Source organism: Hemitrygon akajei, chromosome 30 (genome assembly GCF_048418815.1).
Source record: "Hemitrygon akajei chromosome 30, sHemAka1.3, whole genome shotgun sequence".
Taxonomy (NCBI): Eukaryota; Metazoa; Chordata; class Chondrichthyes; order Myliobatiformes; family Dasyatidae; genus Hemitrygon; species Hemitrygon akajei.
In genome coordinates, this window is record NC_133153.1 from 15,584,670 (window position 1) to 15,607,792 (window position 23,123).

The following is a 23,123-nucleotide window of genomic DNA, read 5'->3' on the forward strand; positions in this document are numbered from 1 at the left end:
ACCTTCTCAATTACAAATCAGTATTAAACGTTGCCCTTACCAGCAATACTCAATAAAAGAAAGTTGTAGAATACACCTTCTGGTGCTACTTGGACACGTCTTCGGTGATGAACCCGGGGTCGTAAGATGTTTCGGGTCTTTAATCATCAGACACCCTCGCCCGGGCGACCCAGCCGGGGGTGGTCAGCCCCCGACTTGTGTCCAAGTGGTGCACTAATCCACGGATCCCCCCCTCCAGATCCACAGCCACCGCGAGGCCTCCGGAATGTTCTTGGTGGCTCTCCTGCACCGCAGTCCTTTTACTCCAAGGAATTTAAGAGTCCGAACAAATAAAAATTAAATTGTTCGTTAAGTGTTTCCCGCAAGACATTAACCATTAGAAAAAGAGAAGATAACTTTAAATACTCCTAACCTACAGGTTTTAGTTTTTACCTCTCTTTTAGCAAGAAGAGCAATCTTGCTTAAATGGAAGGAGTCTACCCCTCCTACACATCTTCAATGGCTACGTGATATTATGTCTTATTTAAATTTAGAAAAGATCCGCTGCTCAGTCTTAAATTCGAAACAATCTTTTTATGATTTTTGGGGACCTTTCCTAAATTACTTTTCCAATTTATAAAGTTTAACAGTGCACAGACTTTTATGTATATTTTTATCTTCTCTTCTTAAGTGAATATGTCTTTTTTTTTCTAATTATCCATTGTCATCCATCAGCTTTTTTCTTTGGTAGTTGGTAGGGGGTTGACTTTTTTTATATAAAAAATTTATTTTATGATGTATGACTTATCTTTAAATTTTTGATTACAGAGTGGTATATCTTTATGTGTTATGCTATAACATTTTGATCAATTTTATTACAATATATGAATGTACACAAGTTATGTTGAGATGTATCTATGTGTTGCACTCTGTAAATCTTGTTTTTTTTCTTCTGAATGAAAATATTGTAAAAAGAAAAGAAAAAGAGAAACATCAGCACGCCGCCTTCTTATTGCTTCCATCAGGGAAGAGGTACACACTCAACGTTCCAGGGCAGCTTTTTGCTCTCTACCATCAGATTTCTGAATGGACATTGAACCCATGAACACTACCTCACTACTCTTTTTTCTCTTTTTGCACTACTTATTTAATTTAACATATATATATCTTACCGTAATTCAGGATTTTTATTATTATGTATTGCAATGTACTGCTGCCTCATAGCAACAAATTTCATTACATATGCCTGTGATATTACACCTGATTTTGGTTCAGATTCTCAGGGCATTTGAAGATGGGTAATAAATATTATTGTGCATCCATTTCCTGTGAATGATTTTGTTAAAACAAAAGGTAACACCACATTACTTATACTGAGGTTGGAAGGTGAAAAGAAAAGGTAAGAGTTTTCAGTGTTATTGTGTTGTAGGCAGTAATAGGCATGGTTCAGCTCGTTATATTTAACCCTTCAGAAGAATAGAGATGCAATTTAAACACTGCATTATTCTTCAGGTTACAGCACTTAAGCCACTTATCAACACCCTCACTGATATAATGACTAATATATTAAAAGGATAATTAGAATTTGTCAGTTGTGCAGATGGAATCACCACATTGGTTAACACAAAATAACCTAGCTGGAACATTACAGTAAATGAAAGCAGTGAATATTACTGTTGTGTATTTAATATGTCAGTAATATTGTAAATATATTGTTTGATTAAGCATTCTTTGTTTGTTTCCTTGATCCATTACAGGTTATATGTAAGAAGTACATGAATGGCATACATCATTATGGCACCACGTCATAAGTGAGTGCCTTACTAAAGTAAAACAAAGTACACATTTTTTCCTGGGCTCCCATGTCTTCCTTTTGATTCATTTCTGGAGTTACAAAACATAACAGAGGCAATGAGGAAGCTTTAAAACAAACCTGAAATGACTACCTAACTGTTGAAGTGCAGCACATTCTTTTCTTCACAAGGAAAGAGAGAGAGATTCGAGTATAAAAGTAAATGCGACACAGGTTTCTTCGCAAAGGGAGAGAGACCGCTGATTTTTTTAAAAAGGCAGAAAATGGATGAAGTTTATTGGTTCATTAACAGTGAGTATCAGGTGATAATAATAATAATAAATATAATAAATCAGAAATGGCATCAGAAATATAGATGTGTTTGTTTGAAAAGCAGATAACTGGATGATGTATACTGAATGAATTGAACAATATTTTGAAGCAAACAAAATAGACAATGAAAAGCGAGTGCTAATGTTACTGAGTATAACAGGTGGAAAAGCATACAGTTTACTTAGAAGTTTGACTGCTCCAACCAAACCAGCCAAAATTAGCTTTACTGATATCAGGAAAGTAATGCAGGAAAATTTAGAACTGAAACCACTGTTGATTGAATTGTCGGTTTAGATTCCATAAGTGGAATCAAAGGGAAGAGGAGTCCATTTCCACTTCTGTGGCTGAATTGAAGAAATTTTCCAAGCATTGACAGTTCAGTGATGCACTGAGAGATTGTTTAGTTTGTGGAACCTTACAAGAAAGCATTCAAAAACAGCTCCTAACTGAAGCACAACTCGCGTTTAAAGGAACAGTTGAAATTGCTCTATCTATGGAAACAGCAGCCAACGACGCAAGTGAGTCGCAGTCAGGAATGGAAGTAAGCATGAACAAAACTGCAACTTTCAAAACCAGCTTGGCCAAACTAATTGTGTTACCTTGGTAACAGGGTCTCACATACAACAGAACAACGCAGGCTTAAAAAAAAACACCTACAAAAAGCAAGTCAGGCAGACAAAAATAAATGAACTGCACAGGGAAGAGAAAAAGATAAAAAGACAAACTGCAGTTTCAAAAAAGCATTAATCGGCATGCTGTTGATGTAAAATCTCAAAATGATGAGAGTGAAGCCGGATTGCATAACCTTAAGATTTACAATGTGAAAACTAACAAGACACAAGCAAACACGAGGAAATCTGCAGATGCTGGAAGTTCAAGCAACACACACAAAATGCTGGTGGAACACAGCAGGCCAGGCAGCATCTATAGAGAGAAGCGCTGTTGATGTTTTGGGCCGAGACCCTTCATCAGGACTACTGAAAGGAAAGATAGTAAGAGATTTGAAAGTAGCAGGGGGAGGGGAAAATGCAAAATGATAGGAGAAGACCGGAGGGGGTGGGGTGAAGCTGAGAGCCAGAAAGGTGATTGGCAAAAGGGATACAGAGCTGGAGAAGGGAAAGGATCACTGGACAGGAGGCCTAGGGAGAAAGAAAGGGGGAGGGAAGCACCAGAGGGAAATGGAGAACAGGCAGAGTGATGGGCAGAAGGAGAGAAAAAAAGGGGGGAAATAAATTAAATATATCAGGGATGGGGTAAAAAGGGGAGGCGGGGCATTAACGGAAGTTAGAGAAGTCAATGTTCATGTCATCAGGTTGGAGGCTACCCAGCCGGTATATAAGGTGTTGTTCCTCCAACCTGAGTGTGGCTTCATCTTGACAGTAGAGGAGGCCATGGATAGACATATCAGAATGGGAATGGGACGTGGAATTGAAATGTGTGGCCACTGGGAGATCCTGCTTTCTCTGGTGGACAGAGCGTAGGTGTTCAGCGAAACGGTCTCCCAGTCTGCGCCAGGTCTCACCAATATATAAAAAGCCACACCGGGAGCACCGGACGCAGTATACCACACCAGCCATAAGCAATATGGCTTAGAAAAGAAGTGAACGGCAAATTAATTCAAATGGAATTGGACACCGGCTTGGCTGTTTCAGTCATTCCACAAAAAGAGCTTGAATGGCATTTCAAATATACTTAACTGAAGCCTGCAGATATCTAAGAACTTACACTGGAACAAAAGATAACTTCTGTGGGAATGGCATTCATAACAGTGAAATACAAGAACCAACAAGCCATGTGAATGTGGTAAATAAAGAGGGCCGGCATTATGGGGCCATGATTGGCTGAGACAAATACAACTTGATTGGAGATCCATTCAGTATTTGCGAGCCACATCTCCTGCAACAGAATCAACTGAAACCAAATTAAGAGAAGTACTGCATGATGCCACAGCAGTGTGTTCAAGGATAGCATTGTAAAAGTCAAATATATCAAGAGTAAAATAAATGAAAATGCCACACCCAAGTTTTAGAACGCCTGTCCGATTTCTTATACCATCCGTGATTAAAGTATCCTCTGAGCTAGATCACATGGAGTCTGAAGGAATTCTTTCCAAGGGTCAGTGGTCGCAGGAACAAAAGAAAGGGTCTATCAGGATCTGTGGGGATTTTAAGGTCATTGTCAACTTAATACTGAAAGTAGATCAACACCCTCTGCTCAGGGAGAGAATATCTTTGCAAACCTTTCTGGAGAGAAAAAGCTTCAGCAAATGGATGTAGCTGACGCCTACCTACAGATGGAGGTGTAGGAAATCCAAAGTGATTCTCCGCATAAGCACACGCAAAAGGCTTTATCGCTATAATAGGTTTATTGTTGGAGTAGTATCTGCACCTGCACTCTGGCAGAAAGCTATGTACCAGGTGCTGCAAGGCTGCCCAGACACTCAGTGTTACCTGGATGAAATCAAAGATATTGTTAAGGACAACAAGGAACTTCTCCAAACTCTCAAGTCAGTGTTAAAAAGGTTAGAAGTTCATGGGCTCAGAGCACGATGCAACAAGTGTGTAATCTTTAAACAGACATCACTTACTGTGGTCACACCATTCACACACAAGAATTTACACAAGTGTGCTGAGAAAATTCAAGCAGAGATAGATGCCCCAAGACCAAAGGACATGTCACTATCGTAGTCCTTTTTAGGATTTGTTAATTACTGTAACAGGTCCCTGCCAAAGCTGCCTACTGTGCCCTACCCCTTGAGCGCATGATTACAGATCAAGAAGAAATGGCAATGGACAAAACAGTGTGAGTTGGCTTTCCAAAAGGTAAAGGACATGGTGACGTCAAACACTGTGCTCACACATTATGATCCACGTTATCCAGTAAAGCTTGCCTGTGACACCTCGCCTTATGGTACACTGTTTGTGCACTCTTGTCGCATGTTACGAGTGGTGTAAGTGAACGCCCTATAGCCTCTGCACCAAGTTCCCTTACCACTGCAGAGAAAAATTATGCCCAGATTGACAGAGAGGCCTTGAATCTGGTTTGGGGTGTAAAACGTTCAACCAGTACTTGTATGGGAGAGAGTTTACCCTCATTACTGATGACCAACCATTTTCAATCCACAGAAGGGTGTTCCACTAACAGCAGCAGCACAATAAAGTGATGTTAACGAGACTGAATTCAAGAGGACAACTAATCATGGAAATCTGATGCATTGTCCCATTTACCTGAAACCCGAAAAGGAAATACCTGAAAAATTTACAAAAGAGGACATTCCTCTTGACATATTCTCCCTAATGCAAATCAAAAGTCTCCCTATTAGGGCAGAGATGATCCAAAGGGAAACCACACTGTCCCGGGTCTACATGACAACCCAAAATGGTGGACTGTGCAGCTGAAATTCCAGTTCCCCCATTTTTACCAGTGCCGGGATGAACTTGCCCTTTGCCTTATGTGGGTATTGAGAGTTGTTGTACCATCCAAGCTGAGAGCTAACGTGTTGGAGGAGCTACATGCTGATCATCTAGGCGTGATCAAAATGGAAGTGCTGGCTCTAAGCTTCCAATGGTGGCCTTGGTTAGATCAGCAGGTCAAGCAGCTTGCAATGCACTACTTCAAGATGCCAACACATCTAGAAGTTGCCAAGAGCAATGCCCCTCCCTTTCCTGGGAATGGCTTGCATTGCCCTGGCAGAGAAGAAAGGTGTCCAGAGCTGTCAGATCCACTTGCTACAGTCCCAGATTCAGCTCCAGCAACCAGCACGGAGGTGGCCCCAGAACCTGCGATTGCTTCACAGCCATGTCTCACCCGCCAGCATTGTTTGTTTACGCAATTCATTGCAGATTGTATGTAAGAAGTATGTCATTAAACCACAAGGTCATACAGTAAGTGAGCACCTCACTAAATTAAAACAAAATAGACAAGTTTTCCCAGATTCCCATGTTTTTTCTTTCAATTAATTTCTGAGGTTACAAAACATAATGACCATTGCTGCAGATTTACAGTAATGTTTCTGTGAAACACTGTTAGTTTTAAAGGCAAATTTAATTGGAATTTTTTTGAAAGGCTGGGAGGCATTATTTGATAATTACACAATCATAATGTTTTGCATGGCCAATTGCCAAAAGTGATGAGTTATTTTGCCATAAAACAGCAGAAGTGACACAAACTGACTAGTGTAGTGTTTTTTGAGAAGTCTGATTCTAGTACATGAGTCACATTCACAGCTGCGAAGAACAGAAAAAAATACACACCAACTCTAATGTTGGTTTCCTTGACATTTTGCCTTTGTAAATATGTGATCAGAGGTGGGACCTTGTGCAGCCAAAGATGGCTGCCATTGTCAGTGAATTAGAACACAATGTGATTGAGCAGGCTCAAGAAGACAGCTGCCTATTTCTGTTCATTCAACCATGTTTATGTTTACAATGACGATAAGCATTTCTTCTCATGTCACTTCCTCTCATCATCTTTCACAATTATTACCAACAGCTGGTGGGGGCGGGGGGGGGGGGGGGTGCCACTCCAGGTCATATGACCTGCAAATTTGTCCCCCCCCCCCACATTGTCACTGGTACTAAGTCCAAGAACCCCCAACTCCACAGCAGCATGGAAAAAAATCGCTTGAAATCTGCAACAGTTCGGGAAGGCTTCTCAACACTGCCTTCTCAGTTAGAGATGGGTAACAAGTGCTGCTCTTGCCAATGACGCACACATTCAGAAAAACAGACATCAAAAAAAATCATTCTATTTAATGATCTCTTTTGAGTCACATCTCCAAGAATTAACCCTTTCTCTTCCCACCGAATATGGATCTAGAGAGAGTAAAATTTATCAACCAGTATTTTATTTTTAACTTCTACTTACAGAACCTTTTGCATATCTCCCAGTATTTTGTCATAGTTTTGTCAACTGAATACTTCTGAAGTAGAGTCAGTGGAAGTTGTTTACTTAGATTTTAGATTGACAGCAAAACAGTGGAGGCTGAAGTTTTTGGGGAATAGTTCAGATAGGTATATCCCACAGAAGAAGAAATTCTCAAATGGCAGGGTTAGGCAACCCTGGCTGACGAGGTAAGTTGGATGATAGGGAAGCTTTTAAAATTCAACAAAAGGCAACTAAAAAAGCCATAACAAGCGAACAGATGAAATATGAGTGCAAACAAGTCGATAATATAAAGCGGGATAATAAAAGTGTTTTCAGTTACATAAAGAATAAAAGGGAGGTGAGAGTTGATGTGGGACCACTGGAAAATGATGCTGATGAGGTAATGATGAGGGACAAAGAAATGGCAGATGAAATTAATAAGTACTTTGCTTCAGTCTTTACTGTGGAAGACATTAGCTGTGTGGCAGCGGTCCGTGAGTGTCAGGGAGAAGGAGTGCCATTGCTATTGCAAAGGAAAAGTGATAGGCAATTCAATGGCCTTCAGGTGGATAAGTCACATGTCCAATGAAGCACTGGAGGATACTTCAGTAAATATATTTAAGATGAGGTTGGATAGATTTTTGCATAGTACAGGAATTAAGGGTTATGGAAAAAAGGCAGCTAGGTGGAGATGAGTCCATGGTGAGATCAGCCATGGTCTTATTGAATGGTCGAGCAGACTTGACGGCCCAGATGGCCCACTCCTGCTCCTATTTCTTATGCGCTTACATTCTAATGTTATGGACCAGACGGACTACATCCCAGAATCCTGAAAGGGGTTGCTGTTGAGATAACGGATACATTGGTCATGATCTTTCAAGATTCACTTGATTCTGGCATGGTCACAGAGGACTGGAAAATTACAAATGTCATTCCACTCTGTAAGAAGGGAGGAAAACAAAAGAGAGGAAATTATAGGCCAGTAAGCCTAATGTCAGTGGTTGGGAAAGTGTTGGAGTCTATTATTAAGGACAAGGTTTTGAAGTACTTGGAGACTAATGATAAAATAGGTCAAAATCAGCATGGTTTCTGTAAAAGGGAAATCTTGCCTGACTAATCTGTTGGAATTCTTCAAAAAAGTAACAAGCAAGGTGGACAAAGAGAGGCAGTGGATGTCATTTACATGAATTTTCAGAAGGCATTTGATAAGGTGCTTAACAAGATAAAACCCTATGGTGTTACAGGAAATATACTGGCATAGATAGAGGAATGGCAGACAGGCAGGAGGCAGCAAGTTGGAATAAAGGCCTTTTCCGGATGATTACCAGTGATTAGTGGTGTTCCTCAGGGGTCAGTATTGGGACCACTACTTTTCACGTTGTTTGTCAATGATTTAGACAGTGGAATTAACGGCTTTGTGACAAAGTTTGTGGATGACATGAAGATAGGTGGACAGGTAAGTAGCATTGAAGAAGCATAAGACAAAGGAGCAGAAGTTGGCCATTCGGCCCATCGAGTCTGCTCTGCCATTTCATCATGAGCTGATCCAATCTCCCCTTTAGTCCCATTCCCCCGTCTTCTCAACATAACCTTTGATGCCCTGACTACTCAGATACCTATCAATCTCTGCCTAAATACACCCAACGATTTGGCCTCCACTGCCACCCGTGGCAACAAATTCCATAGATTCACCACCCTCTGGCTAAAAAAAAATTTTCGCATCTCCGTTCTGAATGGGCGCCCTGCAATCCTCAAGTCATGTCCTCTCGTACTGGACTCCCCCACCATGGGAAAAAACTTTGCCACATCCACTCTGTCCATGCCTTTCAACATTTGAAATGTTTCTATGAGGTCCCCCCTCATTCTTCTAAACTCCAAGAGCTAAACTCTCTGAACTCTTCTAAAGTCCAAGAGCGGTCAAACATTCCTGATATGTTAACCCTCTCATTCTCAGAATCATTCTAGTGAATCTTCTCTGAACCCTCTCCAATGTCAGCACATCCTTTCTTAAATAAGGAGCCCAAAACTGCACACAATTTTGCACACAGAAGCAATGTGATTGCAGCAGGACTTAGACAAATTGGAAGAATGGGCAAAAAAGTGGTAGATGGAATACAGTATTGGGAAATGTATGATAATGCATTTTGGTAAAACAAACAATAGTGTCTTAAATGGGGAGAAAATTCAAACTTCAGAGGTGCAAAGGGACTCAGGAGTCTTCGTGCAAGACTCCCAGAAGGTTAACTCACAGGTTGAGTCTGTGGTAAAGAAGGCAAATGCAACGTTGGCATTTATTTTAAAGGGAATAGAATATTAAAAAAGGAGATAATGCTGAGGCTTTATAGGACACTAGTCAAGACATGCTTGGAGTATTGTCAACAGTTTTGGGGCCCATATCTCTGAAAGGATGTGTTGTCATTGGAGAGAGTCCAGGGGATGTTCACGAGGATGACTCTGGGAATAAAGGGGTTAACATATGAGGAGCATTTGCAGCTTGGGGCCTGTACTCACTGGAATTTAGAAGAATGCAGTGGGATCCCTCTAAAACCTACCAAATATTGAAAGGACTAGATAAGGTGGATGTGGAGAGGATGCTTTCCTCTAGGTAGCCAAAGAGTGGTGAATCTGTGGAATGCTCTGCCACAGACTGCGGTTGAGGCCAAGTCCGTGGGTATATTTAAAGCAGAATTTGATAGATTCCCAATTGGTCAGGGCTCCAAGGGATATGGTGAGAGGGTAAGGGAATTGGGTTGAATGGGATCCAGGATCAGCCATGACGAATTGACAGAGCAGACTTGATGGGCTGAATGGCCTAATTCTGCTCTTATGTCTTATGGACTTCGATATTTTGGGAGAATAAGCAAAGAAGTGGCAGATGGAATATACTGTAGGGAAGTAGGGAGAAAATTCAAAAATCAAAGCTGCAAAGGGACATGGGAGCCCTCATGCAGGATTCCCTAAGGTTAACTTGCAGGTTCAGTCTGTGGTAAGGAAGGCAAATTCAATATTAGCATTCACTTTGATTGACTGAAATATAAGGGCAAGGATGTGATGCTAAGGCTTTATAAGGCATTGGGCAGACTGCACTATGAGTATTGCGAGCAACTTTGGACCACTTATCTAAGAAAAGATATGCTGACATTGGAGAAGGTCCAGGAGGTGCACAAGAATTATTCTGGAATTGAAAGGGTTAACATATGAGGAGCATTTGAAGCTCTGGGCCTGTTCCTTCTGCAGCTTAGACAATGACAGGGATTTCATTGAAACCTATCAAATATTGAAAGGCATAGACAGAGTGGATGTGGAGAGGATGTTTCCGATTGTGGGAGAGTCTAGCAGCAGAGGACACAGCCTCAGAATAGAGGGACTTTCATTTAGAACAAAGATAAGAAGGAATTTCTTTAGCCAGGGGGTGGTGAGTCTGTGGAATTCATTCCCATGGTTACCTCTGGAGGCCATGTCATTGAGTATATTTAAAGCAGATGTTGATAGGTTCCCGGTTAGTTTGGGCACCAAAGGTTACGGGGAGAAGGCAGAAGAATGGGGTTGAGAAGGATAATAGATCAGCCATATCAGAATGGTGATGGGCCAAATGGCCTAGTTCTGCTCCCATGTCTTAGGGTCTTAAATGGTGCACTATTGCTCATGTTTACTGCACACCACTCAGGCTTCCCGTAGGCATTACAGCCCTCAACTTACTAAATGCTCATTCCCTGTTCCTACAGATTTAGTTTGATGGACAACATCCACTTATCATAGAACATAAGTAATCCCTTGCATTGCAATAACTTTTTTGCCACATTCATTATTTTTTCCTCTTAAAACTGATCTCTTAATCTTGGCAAAATATTGATCAGCTACAGGGAATGGAGACCTAAATAAATTCCAAATACCTATAATCACTTCAATGCTACATTGTTCTGTTGTGATCAAATTAATTAAAACAGAAACTGCTAGAGATGTTCGAAGTTTGTTCTCCACCAGAATGGAGTGAGAGTCTGGAGTGAGATACAGCAAACTTTTCAATCGTCCTGTGATTAGGCTAGTGTTAAATACTTAGGTGGGTTGCTGACTCATTGGGCCAGTAGGACCTTTTCCCTGCTGGATTTATAAATGAATAAATAACCTTGACACCATCAGTGAAAAACCTATTCTGTTGTTGACTAATTTTGCCTGCTAGGAAGAGCTTTATGTTGATGATTGCTATGTGAATACTAACAGGTTTTCAGCTTGGACCAATGACCAAACTATTCAGTCAAATAACAATGATTTCTTTCTCTCTATGTGCCATTTCGATGTTATGCAAGGCTGAGAAAAAGAACTAAAATGAAATAAATCTGGACAGTTTATCACAGTCACCAATTCACATTAAAAAATTCTAAATATACTCCACTCAAACTTGGCAAGAAAGCCAGACAGAAGCCCATTGACCCAATTGCTCTGTGCTGACAGTGGTGAAGGATTAGACAAGACTATGCAGTGTTATGAATGAAGCCGAGTTACAATTACATTTTATGATCCACACTTGAGAACTTTTTGGAACGAGAAGGTTAACTGTGCTTGCTAACTATTAATTATGCATTATATTGATATAAAGAAAATAGAATCCACATTTTGAGAACTTTATGGAATGGAAAGTTTAGCTCTGCTTGCAAACTATTCTGTCTATTAATTATGTATTATATTGATATAAGAAATACATAAAACACAATATTCAAATCCCTGGCCTTCAGGAAATAGCAAATCTTCTTAAGCCCTCTTAGACATAATGAAACATGTTCCTTTACAAGTTGTTTAGGTATAAAAGGCATTGGAAAACACAATCCTTTGCCCCAGGATGTCTGTAGACCAGCAGGTGCTTCTGTGTTGTAAAACCTGCTTAACCTCCATTGAATCTGTCTATGTTTCCTGCTTCCGCCTTCAACTGAGCAGAAGGCACAAAAACTTGAGAACACATACCACCAGGCTCAAGGAGAGCTCACTGTTATAAGACTCTTGAATGGACCTCTTGTATGATAAAGATCACTCACTCTACCTCATCATAACCCTTGCACTCTATTGACTACCTATATGGTACTTTCTCTGTAACTATAATACTAAATTCTGCATTCTGCTTTCATCCCCCCCCCCCCCGTACTACCTCAATGTACTTATGTATAGAATAATCCCTCTGAATGGTATGCAAATAAAAGTTTTTCACTGTTTCTGTGACAATATTAAGCCAATTACTAATCTATGTTAAGGTTACTCATACAATCTCCTTATGAGGCTAAGAAGTTCAGAGAAGATGGCTTCACCTCACTCCAGACTATCACTTCTCATCTGCTCTAGTCTCATCTATGAAGCCTTTCAATAGTCACACATGCCCAAAACACAGATAAAGAGTATTATCCATTACTCTTAATACTATACTACTACAATTTATACTATTACTCTTAATAATACACTATTTCATAATTCTTCCTCAGAACTTGACCCTGCATAAATTCCGTCCTCATGGAAAGAAAAGCAGCTTAACGTATTTAAGCTGTACAATATGACACATGCTACTATTGAGGGCCTGAAGGACAGCCCATCTCACTTCTTTACCTGCGCAAGGCCTCCAGCATGAAGTACAGCCAAGTCAGGGAGCCAGGAACATCCAGGAACCAGAAGGCCATAGAGTGTTCCAATGCAGAAAGGGACAGAGTAAAACATGTACACCAGCATCTAATGGAAGACAAAAGAACATGTAAGGAAAGAAAAATCACCCATAATTAACTTCACTAGCTCAAAACCTTATTCTACCAAGTACACAGCCCAACTGGATTTACTCCAGGTTGAAATATTAATAGGCAGCTGGAAGAACTCAATGTGCAAATCCAACGTTAGGATTAGGGCTTGGATTATTTCTCCAGATGCAATGTCAGGATATTCCCATTCCCTCAAACTTTTCCCTGATGGTCATTCCAAAAAGCCCACTTTACCAGCTAAATCAGCTTTTAACTAAAAAGGACATTGCCAAGGTATACCTGAAGTTAGGATCCACAACGAGGAAATGTGCAAATCGGACTTGTTTTTGGATTCCAGGATAAAGGTGGTAGAAACTATTGCCTTCTAGGAATAAACCACCAGGATGAACGTCACTTATAGATGTGCGAAGGCTGAAAGTACTTGTGAGCTGCTGAGGTTTCCGTGAAATTACCATAATCTAATCCCTTTCTTGACCCACTCAGCTTTGTATTGTGTTCAACAGCAAGACACAGCACATTTCCTTCACAGTCCACCAGATGTTCTGATCTAAATTGCCCAAATAAAACAGCACCTGTCTTTATTTCTCCCATGGAGAAGGGTGTTTTCTGTTGCAGTGTGATGAGAGGGACTCCGGTGTTATGGCATTTTTGCCATTTACTGACTGTCAAAACACACAGGTTGGAGGCGATGACTTCTATCACATTCCTTTCATGGACATTGCTGCTACATTAGAGCTACATTGGACAGGCTATATATACATACAGTACAGGAACAGGCCCTTCAACCGACAATGTTTGCACTGAATACAAGGCTGAATTGAACCACATCCTTTTTTGGTCGTTCAAGAACCATATCCTTTCATTCTCTGCACATTGATCTAAAAGCCTGTTAAATACTACGGCTGCATCTGCCACTACTACTGGTAGCCCATTCCAGGCAACTAGCACTCTCTGTATAAATCCTGTCTACTTCCCCCATTCCCTGTAAACTTTAAATGCATGTCCTCTACTATTTTATACCTCTACCCTGAGAAAAAGTTCTGACTGTCTACTCTATCCACATCACTCATAATTTTACTGACTTCCACTCAATCTCTGACACTGCTGAGAAAACTGGCCAAGTTTGTAACCTCAATTCCAACTCAGTGACAACCCTTCCAACTCCTAACCAGCTTATCACCAAGTATCACACACAAAATGCTGGAGGAACTCAGTAGGCCAGGCAGCATCTATGGAAAAGAGTAGGCAGTCAAAGTTTCGGGCTGAGACCCTTCATTAGGACTGGAAAAAGCAGAAGAGAAATCAGAATGGGTGTCATCTCTCTTGATGAAGTCCTGATGAAGGGTCTTGGTCCAAAACGTTGACTGTTTACTCTTTTCCATAGATGCTGCCTGGCCTGCTGAGTTCCTCCGGCATTTTGTGTGAATTACTTTGATTTCCAGCAACTGCAGATCTTCTCCTGATTGTGATATCACTAGGTATCACCTGGAGGTGCAGTCAAACAGTACCAAATGTCAGGAATAGTTCAACCAATCAGTTACCATTCACATTAATGAAAGGATAAATGGGACAACGTGGTATTATAGTGTGTGCTGCCTTTATGGCAGTTATTTAATTTATAATATTTTCGCTTAGTAATTCGTTTGTTAGCATTTTTTAGTTAAAGTTAGGATTGTTTAAGTAAATTCATTTGTCTGTAATATATCGCGGCTCCGATGACATCACATCCGGTTTCGCCGCGTCTTGTGGGAAAATACCGGTTTGGGATAAACGCAAGGGTGGGGGGCGCTCACATGTGGCAGTTCAGCGCGAGTAAGGTTGTTCTCTACGCACCAGAGACACAGTGAAAGCAACGCTGTAAGTCATGAGATAATCGATATGTTGAATTAAAATGTTAACGCTGATTCTGTTAAAAGTAACGACGGTCGATAAGGTTTATGTTTTCGTTAGTTAAAGAGTCGGGATAGTTTGTGTTGAAGTGTATTTAAAGCAGTCAATGCAGTAGGTAGATTCTGACTGTATGCTGCACTTTAATGTAATGTAGTTATTGTAGTTTTACCTTTGCAAGTATTCAAGATGTAAATGTGATATTTAGAAGGAAACAAACACTGTACCAATCTTGTATTGTTTTATCAACAGTTTTCACCATACGTTAATGTGAAGAGTGAACAGTAAATGGTTAATCTTACTGCGACCTTGTTTTCATTGACTACGGTTTACCTCGACATTTAATTCGGGTTCCGTCACACCCGAGCGAGAACGTTACATAGTGATTAGCACAACGCTTTACAGCGGGTTCAATTCTGCTGCTATCTGTAAGGAATCTGTATGTTCTCCCTGTGAATGCGTGGGTTTCCTCTGGGTGCTCTAGTTTCCTCCTAGACGAATGGTTAGTAGGTTAATTGGCCACTGTAAATTATCCTGGGATTAGGCTAGGATTAAAATGGGGGATTGCTGAGCAACACGGCTATTCCATGCTGAATCTCAATAAATAAAAATATATAAGTCTATCTTTTAATCAGTTTGAGCTATCTTTCTATAAAAATTACCTCTTTATAAGGACTAGTTTTGATTCTAATTTACAGCTTTTGACCAATCAAGTTTCTGCTGGCCCTCAGACCATTCCCTGTCAGGCCCATCCTTCTATTTATTCTCAGTATAATCTATTCTCTAACACAGCAATCACTCCACCCCACAGATTCTCCTTCCACCAATTTATACCAGGGGTGGCTTACAGGGGCCAGTTATCCTTGGGATGTGGGAGGAACAAGGGGAAGTCATGAAAAGTGTGCACACTCCACATGTGCATCATCTAAAGGCAGGATCAAAAGTTGCTTGCTGGAGCTGTGAGGGGCCCCACTAATTGCCTCCCACTAGGCAAATAATGAAGCACAGGGCTGTTACCTGTATCTTTGGATAGGCTGCAGGATCTCTCAGGTACGGCTCTTGTTGCTGCAGGTATTGGCGGCACACCTCGGCAGGGCAATCCAAGGCCACCTACGACCAAGAGAAACATACTTAAAACAATAAATTCTGATGACTAAGGAAATGTCAACCTGTGTTCTGCACACCACCCCTACCTAGTCTCACGTTACAATTTACTGTGGAGTGCCTCAGTCTATTGCTGGGAGTTTCAATTATTTCTGTGACAGAGTAGTAGCAGAGCAAAGATAGAATCCAGGAAGGAGTCAAAAAAATTCGCATACAGCCAACAATGGAGTTCATCGAGGTCATGTTTGAAAGAGAATTCTGGATGTGGAAGTTTTGGAGATTTTAATGTTTTCATCCCTGCGAGCAGGAAATTTTGAAAACTTTCCAGTCCTAAGAGGGTCTCCTTTTCCCATCCTGTTTAGACAAAAAAGATGAACTTGTGCCCGTTCTTCCTGGGCAGGTTAAAGGCAGAGAAACTAAAACAAAGAAGTCCTGACTAGCTGCAGTGTGACTACAAGCGTTTCACCAGAGGTGGAGGACTTGGTTCAGGCGGAGCCGAGGATACACAGTTGAACACCTGCTGGCTTCTACTTCGTCCTTTGCGTGCCCCAGAACCCAGGGAACCTGCACCAGCTCCGAAAGTAAGCAGACAGGTAGGAGTCACTGGCAATTAAATGATTTATGGCCTCCCATTTCTTGAAAATTGCTTTATTACATCATCAGTTGAAACATAGTCACAGACCAAAAACCTCAACAGAGACTCACCCTGGTCAGAATATCCAGGAGGAGAATCATTGCAGTCCATCAATTGATTCACACAGTGAAACAGGTGTATGTTTTACTAGAGTGTATTGAAGTTTCTATGTCCATTTAAGACTAGTTACTCTCAGTCAGAAATACTGGGCAGGCCATGTGTCTGATACTTGATATCCAATGGAAACAGTCTACACTGAGCTGGTAAGACGTTGATAGATTGGGAAGGGAAAATTGAAGGATGTTTTTGAACTTCCTTGAAAAAAAATGTAACATTCCCAATGGTCCTTGGAGCCACTGTTCAAAGTATGGAATCAATATTTGGAACGGCATTGAATACCCCATAGCCATGCATCAGGAACACACAAAAACCCTGCATAAGTACTAGGAAGGATGGACCATCTCAGAAGCTAACTACTTGTCTGTCTTATTGGGCATTTCCCATCATAGTTATGGAAGAATCTACAGTTTCAGAGCCTGCAAAACCAGTTATACTTGATCAAAAGAGACTGTCTAAGAAGATCTCAGGACAAACCTGTAGCAATTGATAAAGTCAATGCAGAGTTGAAAACTACATAACCTTTACCTCTCACTATATTGTGATAATACAGAGATGAGGAAATAAAGAGGATTTCCTTACCAGTCCTCTGAAAATACTGAAGGATGCAATGAATACGAGTAAAATCGCCAACACCAGATCAAATGGTCTCTGGATCAAATTCTTCTTTTGGACAATTTCAATTGCCTGAAATGTTGGAAAGCAACCTTTGTTTTAAATAGTTCTGTTAAAGTTAAAAATAACTAGAGAATACCAGCACATTAATATATTCAGTCAATACCTGTATTTCCATCAGATTGAAACTGCTCATTTTCAGTAGGCTGTGACTCAGTGAATAACAGTCTTGCTTATGAGTAGGAGGGTTCCGTGATCAAGACCCTCCAAATGACTGACCACAAAGTCAGCACAATTAGATGGTGCAAACTCACAGCTCCAGTGACCTGGGTTTGACGCTGACCTCAGGGGCTGCCGGTGATGAAGACAGCGCATGCTCTCTCTGACCACATGGGCTGCTCACACAAGCTCCCATCACCTCAGAAACCCAAAGACCTGTGAGCAGATTAACTGGGTGTTGTAAATGATCCCATTGTGGGGGTGCGTGGTCAAAGAATCAAAGCAGAGTTGATAGACATCTGTGAGAGAATAAGTTGCAATGGTAAGGGAAATAAGGAGAGTGGGAATCGGAGTGATAGAGTTGTAAAGCAACATGGACGCAATGAGCCAATAGCACCTTTCTGTTTTATAACCATAGAGACATATAAAAGCACAGCACAGAAAGACTCTTCAGCCCATCTAGTACATGCCAAACCATTTAAACAGCTGACTCCCAGCGACCTGCACTGGGACCATAGCCATCCATCCCCTACCATCCATATATCTACCCAAACTTCTCTTAAACGTTGAAATTGAATTCGCATGCACCTCTTGCGCTGGCAGCTCTTTCCACACTCTTACCACCCTCTCAGTGAAGAAGTTTCACCTCATGTTCCCCTTAAATTTTTCACTTATCACTCTTAACCCATAATCTCACCCAACCTGCTTGCATTCACCCTATCTATACACCTCATAATTTTGTATACCTCTATCAAATCTCCTCTCTATCTTCTACGCTCCAAGGAATAAAGTCCTAACCTAGTCAATCTTTCCTTATAACTCAGGTCCTACAGACCTGGCAAATTCCTCGTAAATTTTTTCTGTACTCTTTCAACCTTATTTACATTTTTCCTGTAGGAAGGTGACCAAAACTGCACACATTAGGTAAGTAAGATGCTATCTTCTGGCCTATTTCTCAGGGAGTACTGAATTCTCATTGTTGCCATGTCTCAGAAAATATTAAAACAATGTTTGAATACGGAAAGGTTGAATAGGCTGGGACTTTATTCCTTGGAACATAGGAGAATGAGGGGAGATTTGATAGGGATATACAAAAGTATAATTGGTATAGATAGGGTAAATGTAAGCAGACTTTTTCCACTGAGGTTGGGTGAAACTAGAACTAGAGGTCATATGTTAAAGGTGAAATATTTAAGGGGATATCTGAGGGAGTACTTCTTTGCTCAGAGGGTAGCAAAAGTATAGAACGAGCTGCAGATCAAAGTGGATGTGTGTTCCATATCAATATTGAAAAAAAATTGGGACAAGTACATGGATAGGAGGGGTGTGTATGGCTATGATCCAGGGGCAGGTCGATGGGACTAGGCAAAATAGGAGTTCTGCATGAGCCAGGTGAGCCACAGGGCCTGCTTCTGTGCTGTACTGCTCTACAACTACAACTCCATGCCTGATCACTCACAGTGAAGTTTTGACCTGAGTTTATTCCTCACCCACTATGAAACAGGCTAGAAATAGCTTCCATACAGACTTCAGGCCTTAGGTGGCTCAAAACATAACATGCTATCTTAATAAAGGATGCACATACAAGGAAATTGGTTAAAGAACTAATTTCTGCTTGTGTTCAATAAAAAAAATGCACCCAGCTTATCTCACATTCCATCCTAACTGTCAACACCGAAGAAGTCACGCTGAGGGCTTTAGTCTCTCCTTAAATGCAAACTCAGCTTTAGCTTTTTGCTTTCTACTGGAGTTTTGAGCAGCATTTCTCAAACATGCTAGGAGACGTGGACATAATTTGTCAAGATTTCAACAATACTTCAGCAATACGTATCCTGGAAGATTTTGTGAAAGTGTGCTGATCTACGTTAATAGTTGCGCGACAACTGCCAGGAGAGGACTATCAGTCATGGACAATTCACTGGGGTCTTCCTTTGTCTCCGGAATGCATGAAAGGAAGAAATAGAGCAGCAGGAGCAGCGATTCTAGGAGAAGGGCTGGTGAGGGTGCAAGGAAGTTTAGGGCAACTCCATAACCACGTAGGCATGTGACATCTGGCCTTCTCCCTATGAGCTTACACTTGACCACTACTGGAGAGGTGTGCTAAATGTATACATATTAAATTCTGACAGTCTCTTCCTCAATAGCTGGTGGGTGTTTTCACCAGTCATCACCCACCCACCCACCCTCCCCTTCATCCTCTGCACCTCCCACATCGTGCCTTTCTGTGCTGGGCCTGAGACCTCAGTCCCAGAATCACCTCAAAATATTCAACTGGATATCAGTCAGTGCATTCCACTCCATCATCGGTGTTAGATCAGGATGTCAAATTGTAACTTCTTTTTGTGTAGTTTTACTTACCAATACTTGCTTGTATTTTTATATAATCACCTATATACATGTAATTGTTTAGTGAAATTTCCAGTAATTATGGTACAGCTGCTCATGGATTTCTCTAGTTTTCAGTACCAGGTGTCACACTACTTGAGTCTGGTTATTTTATACAGAAGGTTAACTGTTACACAGAATGTTTTGTTATCTCTAGACCGAGTATGTGACGACCAAGACTGCGTTTTCCTTGTCTTTGTTCTCTCAGTTCCTCTGTCTTGTTTGTTTTCCACTCTTGTAAGACTTAATAAAGCGACCATAAACAACAAGTTTTATGCTTCATTCTCGACCTCCAAAGAATCTTTGGATCGCAAAAGCATCAAGATCCAATGATAGTCATTCTGAACTGATTCCAGATATACATCATTGCTGTTAATCAGCATTTGAGTGCTAAACTGCAACTGTCTCTGGATTTGAGATCAAACTCTGGGCAAATTCAAATTGGTGTTGTGTGCTGAAACTAGACTTACAAATTATTACTACAGCACCCACTCAGCAAATGCTTTCTTCAAAGTATCTAGTCGTAATCACATGTTGGTTCTGGTTGTGCAAAAGGCTGGCCCCTATACTTTCAGCAAAACTTGAACATCTGATGACGAATCGATGAGAAATGATCTGTAAGTGTGCAGACAAGCTGGTGGAGTGGATGAACACACAACAGACTAAACATTGCAAAACTGTGTAAGGTGAAAGACTTTGATAAAAATGAGGAGGGATATTGCTAAGGGAAATGGTGCAGAGGAAGGGAGATTCAAGCAGAGAGATGAAGAGGTACTTGTACTTGAAGAAGAAAACAGCATTTGAAGTATCCTACAGGCTTCCAGGAGTTCTACACAGAGGAATAGAAGGACACCAGAACTAATTAGCCAAATGGCTTCAACCTAGACTGTACTTATTCCAATATTCTACATTTTAACAAGATACTAAGATACATGCAAGTGGCAGGACCTACTGTAGATCGCTGGAATCCTGACTAGCAAGTCACACTTAGTCTAGAAAAGGAACTGGAAGAGGAGGTAAGAATGATATCTGGTCTGTACAGCTCAGTTTCTAAAGTCTCATGATCACGTTTTTAAGTTATACAAAGGAGAATTTTCACTAAAGTAACAGGGTTGTTGCAGAAAAATGAGACCTTTGCATCAATAGAAGACCTTCATCAGGATGTGGTTGAAATTTTGTGTTCACTTTTAACCTCCTCACGAGGCAGTGTTTTGGAAGCAACTTACAGAAAGATCACTAGAGTAATTCTCAGCTCCAAGTAACTTTGATCTCCAGAAAGGCTGAAAGAATGAGAGCTTTGAAATGTACTGCATGGAAAAATTTGCCAAGCAAAATCAACATAATCACATAGCTTGTGCAATTTATGACTTCCTTCCCACGTATCTGGTACATGTTTTTAAATATATTTGTTCACACATTGTGGGCATCGGTACATAATCCAACATTTATTGCCTATTTTTAGTGAGCAGATTAGTGGAACATTTCTAGTGGACATGAAATTGTTGGCGGTCAGGGGTCCAGTACAGGTCAGACTGAGAAAGGAGAGCAGAATTCCTTCCATGAACATTATTAAGGAACCAGACTGGAGACTTGTGCATAGTACAACATTGCCACTGTTGTATTTATGAAAAGGAGCGTGGATCCATTTTACACTGCTGATGTAACATCTCTTACCAAGCAAGAGGAACTTACAGGCCAGGGATGAATTAAGATTTTAAATTGTTAGAATAATAAAATATATTTTGCACTAAATCAACTGTGTCAACTAAATAGGTTAGGAAGGACTCATGACATTTAAAGTTGTGTAAAAGCGATGTTGTACCTTATCTGTGGAGCAAATAGTAAACAATGATTCAATTAAATAATTCAACTAAGAGACGGATGTTTTCCTCACTGGGACAGAGTTCAGCTCCTATCTCTGTTACCTCAAAAACTTAATCAGCAGCAGGATACTCTAGAGTAATCTGGAGTAGGGTGGGGTGGTCTATATTAGACCATATTCTGGTGTATAGCAAATTATTAACTTCAGCAACCAATCTTTGCACCTGAACATGGGCTGTAGATTAAATTTAAAATGCAGCTCTGGAGAACAGGCTCCTAGAGCTGTTAATTGGAAAAACCAGACAATGTGGTCTAACATACATTTTGATTGTCTGTAGTGCGGGTGCAAAGAAGGAGGTGTATAAGTTATATGTACTTCAAAGGAAGCACTGTAGATGCACTGTAAGTATAGAATCATTCTTTGATCTTTGGCACATTAAATGTCATGTAATGTTGGGTCAAGCAGGTCTCTTCTTCCGAAAGGGTCTCAATATGATGCTTGCTCTCTCAGCTTGCCATATTAAATACTACTTCATATCTACCAGGTGCACCTACCCCGTGATTTTGTTCACACTACAACAGTGTAAGGATGGAAGAAGTGGCCTGAGGAAACACGAAGATGAGTTTCGTAAATGTCCTTTCTAACTGAGGTTTCTGTCTTGGTTAACCTCCCCAAGAGATCACATGATAGGAGGTGTATGCTACATGACATCACATTCTTAAGAGGCAAAATAGATGGACCAACTGGTTTATTTCTGCAGTGCCTGTGTGTTTGTATAACAATTAAGAATGCATCTTGATGGATTTATCAAGTACAATTAATGCGAATGGAGCTGAGTAGAACGAGATCAGATTTACTGTCACTGACTTACAGTATGTGACGTTAGTGAATGGCTAAACAATAAGCTAGAGTAGAGGGGTTCAAAGCTACAATGCTTAAACATACAATTTTAAAATGTTATGAAGAAAAATAAAAGACTAATTCCAACCAGTGCAAAAAATTAAGCGGTAATTCTAAATAACCTTTTGCAAAACAAATTAGTGAAGCCACAATATATCTCATTAATGCTTACAGACAGGGAGTGCTTTTTAAGCTTTATATAAATGTGTACCAGATTGATTCTATATCGGATAAAACACATCATCACACATTTGATAAACAAATTGATCTCCCAGAAAATGCTCTCATTCGAATGGAATCCAGTTACAGTACTTATCTCAGATGTGCTAGAAATCTAGCTTAAAACATGAGGGATTCAAAAATGGAACATCTTGCTTGGTAGCCCTAAGTTACTGAGAGGTTAAGCATCAAAACAATTCCACCAAGAAAGGAATGGAACCACTTCTGGCCCAAATCTAAAACAGCGGAAACATGGAGCAGGCATCGGTCACCTGTATCACGTCCAACTGACTGAAGCTAGAATGCAGTATCCTAACTGGCTGCATCAGAATGCGAAAGGCTACAGAGAGTTCTGCTCAGCTTCGTCTATCCCAAGCACAGTCCTCCCCACCATCAAAAGCATCTACGTGAGTCATTGCCAGAAGACAACAACATTTACTATCAAGAATCCCCACCGTCCATGTCATGCCTTCTTCTGGCTCCTACCATCAGGCCAGAGGTACAGAAATCTGAGCTCCC

The 23,123-nt window shown here is 40.7% G+C and overlaps 1 protein-coding gene across 2 annotated transcripts in view; it reads right to left on the reverse strand.

Moving 5' to 3' along the window:
- Positions 1-23,123, reverse strand: part of LOC140718828 (transmembrane 6 superfamily member 1-like) — a 50,960-nt gene that overhangs the window by 7,952 nt on the left and 19,885 nt on the right. For both annotated transcript variants that reach the window (XM_073033029.1, XM_073033028.1), the window contains exons 7-9: positions 17,027-17,131; positions 15,607-15,699; positions 12,560-12,679 (exon numbers count right to left, since the gene is read on the reverse strand). In XM_073033029.1, coding sequence (XP_072889130.1) covers positions 12,560-12,679; positions 15,607-15,699; positions 17,027-17,131 — 318 coding nt within the window. The remainder of the gene's footprint in view (positions 1-12,559; positions 12,680-15,606; positions 15,700-17,026; positions 17,132-23,123) is intronic.